The 5,359-nt window shown below is 51.2% G+C and overlaps 1 protein-coding gene across 1 annotated transcript; it reads right to left on the reverse strand.

Annotated features, from left to right (window-relative positions):
• Nucleotides 1-4,164: 4,164 nt before the first annotated feature.
• Nucleotides 4,165-5,105, reverse strand: MIND_01127800 (Aminotransferase; the record flags this gene model as incomplete). The annotated part of the gene is made up of 4 exons (XM_037367829.1): nt 4,165-4,227; nt 4,283-4,476; nt 4,558-4,871; nt 4,981-5,105. 4 exons carry the CDS (start codon nt 5,103-5,105, stop codon nt 4,165-4,167), a joined length of 696 nt encoding a protein of 231 aa, XP_037215661.1.
• Between the last annotated feature and the right edge of the window lie 254 nt (nt 5,106-5,359).

The raw sequence follows: 5,359 nt of genomic DNA on the forward strand, positions 1-5,359 counted from the left end.
CGCTTGACGGCGCATCTCTCAGTAGCCCTCCCCGCCGTGTCTGATCTTGATCCTTGTGTTGGGTCATACATTGGCAACGTGCTTCCCAGTGTGGTGCACCAAACGGCGCATTTCTTGCGTTCGCAGACAGCTTGATATGTGATCTTCGAGTCTAGGGCGCTATGCACGCTTCTGGGGGCAAACTTGAAGTCCTGCGAAAAAGTGTGTTTTAGAAGGCAAAAAGTGACCCAAGAAAAAGATACTTACGTAAGTGTCGCTTTCCAAGCAAATTTTAATTTATGGTCGTTTGGCGTGTCTGTGGCAGGAAATGAGCCAGAAGTGGTGAGAAACAAGCTGGAGAATGACTTTGACGTCCCGAAAGGCTTCCAAAGCCTACCCTCGTCTGCGCGTGGGGTGGGGCGGCAAGACCTGCACCTTTGTTGGAGAAGTTTGAGCACAGTCGCAAAAGGGACACACCTCTCGACTGTGCCGGCCCAATAACCCACCCGTCGTGATCTCTTTCCCTTAAAGACTGCGTGGGGGGTTCCAACGTGGTATTGCGAACAGTTATAAGCTAAGCCGTTGTAAACAATGATGTTTTGGGCACTAGATAACACATACCTTGGAACCGAAGACCACTGATACTCCTCCCACTGCACTATTCCCACCACCCTGCCCATCTACAGCGTTGCCAAGTTCGAAGTCGAAGAACGCGCTGCAGAAAGACTAAGTCAATAACAGAGTGAGGGTACAAATCCGCACCTCTCAATTCAAAAGACATGATTCGCAAGTGCCGAGCTGCAGCACAGTCAGGTCCGAAAGAATATGGGAGAACTACTTTTCTTGAGTGAGTGAGTAAACGTGGGAGAAAAGCACGCACCCAGCCAAGAGTCAGCTTGGCCGTGAGCCAAACGTGCTGTAAATGCCTTGAGCCCAGATACAGCTTGAGCGTCAGAAGGAAGTCGAAGTGAAGATTATCGCGTGACTGCCTTTCCTTACGCGCGGTCAGTCTTCGTGCTCTACGTTTACGCCTGCTTGCTTATCCTGCTGCAGCTCAGCACTCACCTTATCCCACGCCAATAGTGTCTTTTGAACTGCAAGGTGCGGATTTCTACCTTGACTGGTTTGTTGACTTAAATCTTCTGCAGCGCGTTCTTCAACTTCAAATTGGGCAACGCTGTCGCTGGGCACGGGTGGGAATGGGGCTGTGGAGGAACGAGCAGCGGTCTTCGGTTCCGAGGTATGTGGCCAAGACATGTTGACAACGGAGGAGTCTTACCTTGTTGCAGCTCAGCCATACGCAATCAAAAACCGACTGCACAAGGCGCTGGGCAACAAGCGTTAACCACCACGTTCCAATTGGAGGGATTGAATGATGGTTGAGTGCTGTGGTGGTAAGGTGTGTAACTCATTCATGCTACCAACAAAAGTTATTGAAGGCTCAACGCAGAGATAACAACCATAACATACCGCCTCCGACACCGCGCAGGCTACGACCAACGCAAAAGTAGGGTGGGCTCTTGGGCTGGCGCAGAGCTCGGCAAAAGGTGCGTCCCTTTTTGTTGTCGTTCTCAAACCTCTTCAACGAGTTAGTGCAGGCACAACTCTTGCCGCCCCGCCCTACATGCATACGAGGGCAGCAGTCTCCAGCCCCGATCCGCTCTACTTCTGGATCATTTCACGCTGCAGACACACTTGCGAACGCGAGGGATGCGCCGTTGGGCGTATCACATTGTGGCTAGTGAGTTATTTTTTCGCTGTTTAACTCTGTCATTCAAAAGATTCGACAGATATGGAGCGCTCAACGCGCAAGACAACGCTGGGCCAGTTCGGGAACATGGGCAACGGGCTTTGGCTGGCGGAATGGTCGGCGCCACAGTACAAAGTAAGCATTTGGTTCATCTCCTACGATCGTAGTCGTTTACTTTGGTTCAGCCGCTCGCTGTCAAAAACGAGGACAGGCTTTGAAAGCCTTCAAGGACGCCAAGGTCAGTCTCCGACCTTGATTTACTCTCCCACTTTGGCTCATTTCGTAATTTCGTAGACATGGCCAAATGGGTAGCAAATTTGCCTGAAAGGCTGCGATTACGTAAGCGCTTTTCTGGCACATTTTTTGCGTTTTAAAACTCACTTTTTCGCAGGATTTTTTCCGCCGGAGGCGTAAATAACGCCTTGGACTTGGAGAACACGAGCTCGCAGTGACATATCTTTTCATCTGCCGGCCTTTGTTGTTTGCGAACGCGAGGAATGCGCCGTTAGGCGCATCAGGCTCAGAATTGCACTCCCAACGCAAAGATTGCTTCCAGAAACGGCGGGGAGCGCGAGCGCGAGAGATGCGCCGTCAGGCGCATCACGGCTAAACTGACTTCCATCCAAGGAAAGCGTTACAAGACCCTAGTCGACGTTGGTATCTGGTATGACGCGTGCAAGGTGAGTTCTCCGGAGGCGCATCTTCCACAACCTCTTCTCATTAGACCACTTGACAGCTCTATATCATCGCCTTGCCCCAGTTCCGGACGAGTGTCTGCTTGAACGGGTTGCGGGACGAGCCAGTGAGTGATGTCCCTTGGCTACAAGCGAGATTGCCGACCTTGTTTGTAGTGTTGAGCTTGTTTCTGGGATGGGCACATTGGAAGCGCGATAGATTGGTGTTGATGAAGGGCGGGTTTGCGACACAACGACGAGCTTGATGTAGGGCTGACTGTTGGGGTCGAAGACAACCGATAGGGTGAGTTGTTTTTGAGTTGGTTCAATGGGGGTATAACACGTTTTTCAGATGCACAAGAGCTCATTTGTGCTGTTTATGCTCGGAAGGTGAGTGATGACTTTGTAGGTATGATGAGATTACTGACTTGGCTCCAGCGTTGGTTTGCGCGCGGACATGCGCCGATCGCAAGTGATTCTGACGAGACGGACTTGCTTCATGTCCGACTGCAACCTTGTTACAGCGCAGGTCAGTCTCCAGCTTGGTTTTTCTCCGCTTCTGACTCATTTCCCGCTGCAGACACCCTCCAATTGCGCGAAAACGACTGTGAATTTGTTGGTGTAATGACGCTTACGTAAGTGCTCTTTGCGCCATTTTTGCGTTTCAAAACTCACTTTTTGCAGGATTTTTGCCGCCGGAGGCGTGAATAACGCCCTGGACTTGAAGGTCTCGAGCTCGCGGCAACATATCCCATTCTCTGGAGGCCGTTGTAGTTTGCGAACGCGAGCGATGCGCCATTAGGCGCATCCGGCTGATACTCGCGCTGCCAACGCCAACAACGATTCTAAATGCGGCAGGGAGCGCGTTAGGCGCCTCACATTGTGGCTAGTCTTGCGTTGCCGAGGTCAGTCTCCCCCCTTGACTCTGTCCCCCTTCTGGCTTATTTCCCGCGGCAGACACGCCCAAATCGGTGGAGCATGGGAGGCCGTATTGCTGAGCTCGCAGTGGGCAGGCATGAAAAAAGGCGACGGGCTCCTTGCTGGGGTAGTTGTTGTCCAGGAGTGGCGACGATTCGAAAAACCGTATGATACCGGCGTATGACTCCGGTATGAGCCTTGAGGTGGTTGCAAGGTGTGAGACAAAAGGGCGTTCCCGGGCGGGACCTAGGCCTTAATAACATAACATAACAAAGGAGACAAATGGCAAGCGGTGTAACACCGGGTCACACGAATCGAATTGAGCCCCTTTCCAAGGGCTGTAAGTAGTTTACTGAGTTGTATACGTCTCGAGTATCGTAGAGATATGCTTACTGCACGCTTCAAATGATTCTGTAATGTTATTTTAATCAATTCTTTCAACAATCCACCCTTGTAACCTAATCAGCATATGTATCGCGAAGCCCAGGGTGACGGCGGGCACAACGTGACGAACGACTCTTCAACGGGCGCAAACGGAGACGAAGATAAAGAGGCAGTGGAGGTATCCGAAATGGGTGGATGGGTTGTCTCGGGAGGTGCTCATTTGGGAGTACTGTGGGCGAAGTTTCTGTTCAATAGTGGCACGCTAAGCTCAGTCTCAGCCACAACTAGACGTCGTTGCGTCTGAGCATGTTCAATCTTCATATTTCTGGAATCGAACTCTGTCTTGCGTTTTCAGCAACGACATTCGAGCACGTCATGATCCAAGAGGCCTTCAAATTATCGCGTTCTCGCAGAGGCTCATTGTTCTCATCGACAAGTCGAGTGCTCTCCACTTCAGCTTCACCGACTTGTGTTCGAGCGCAGCCAGGAGCGAGGAAAGCTTGTTAGCTCTCCTTTAAACATCTTCGAGTTGAGCAGTCAGTTGACCCCGCTTCATTTCAAGACCGCTATTGCCCACAGCGAGAGATGCATTGATGCGGTCTAAGTCGGAAATCCGCGTTGTCAATTGTTCCATCTCCTTCTGCAACAAACTTCTTGCTGCCGCCAACTCCTCTCCAGAAATTTTGGCTACTTCGAGCTGGCGAGAACGCGCGGCAAGAGTATCTCTCAAAGTACCAAGTTCAGCCTCGCGATCTTCGGCATGGTCTTGAGCTTCGCGAGTGCGTGTTGCAAGAATGGACTCCAATCAGGGATACTTAGCTCGGAGATCGGCAAATTCGAGCCCATACGAACCGATGTGAAAAGGATTGCGGTCCGTGACGGCAGTATTGTCGAACGCGATGGCTTGTAGCGTGAGTTGTTCGTCAAGCTGCATATCCATCTGCTCGCTGGGATCGATCCCGGTCGGGGCTGGAGTAGGACGTTTGCTGAGAAGGTTGATGAGGGAGCCAAATTGGGCCCGCATGACGGATACTGTGGCAAATTTCGCTCGAATCTCTTCTGTTTCCCCGAGACCAGGCTCTGGCAAGTCGAGGGATGTGTGGTCAGGAACATCGTCGTCGTCCAACTCGGTAAGAGGCGATTTGGCGCGACTGTCCGCAAGACTTCTGCCTCTTGAGTAGCATTGACGGAGGTAATTTCTTGGAGAAGCTAAGGCGTGGGATAAGTATTTCAGTAGCCAAACAAGCGTTGTATCTGAGTGAAAGAGCCGCGAACCTCTGCAAATCACGGGTCAACATAATCCCAAACTGCAGAGGACCGAGTAGCACAATGAAAACACGCGACTTACGCTCAGCATATGTTGTTGCCTTGGGCGTTTGGAGGAGCGGGAGCGTCGGCATCGCAAGCGGGGGTCAGTACAAACAGTCTAACAACTAACAAGTCGTTAGATGTGAATAATTGTATGATTGAGAACATTCCAAATAGATAAGGTTCACTCCGCAACGGTCGCATAATGCATCAAGAAGTCCAAAAAGGCATGTGGTGTAATTGCTTGGCTTTGAACCCACAGCGATAACCCAAACTCCAGACATGTTGATTTGGTTGGCCGGTCCATGAGAGCGAGGATAATATTCTCCACAAGGGGTGATTGAGG

This window comes from Mycena indigotica (assembly GCF_014461135.1).
Source record: "Mycena indigotica strain 171206Taipei chromosome Unknown Mind.scaff0010, whole genome shotgun sequence".
Classification (NCBI taxonomy): domain Eukaryota; kingdom Fungi; phylum Basidiomycota; class Agaricomycetes; order Agaricales; family Mycenaceae; genus Mycena; species Mycena indigotica.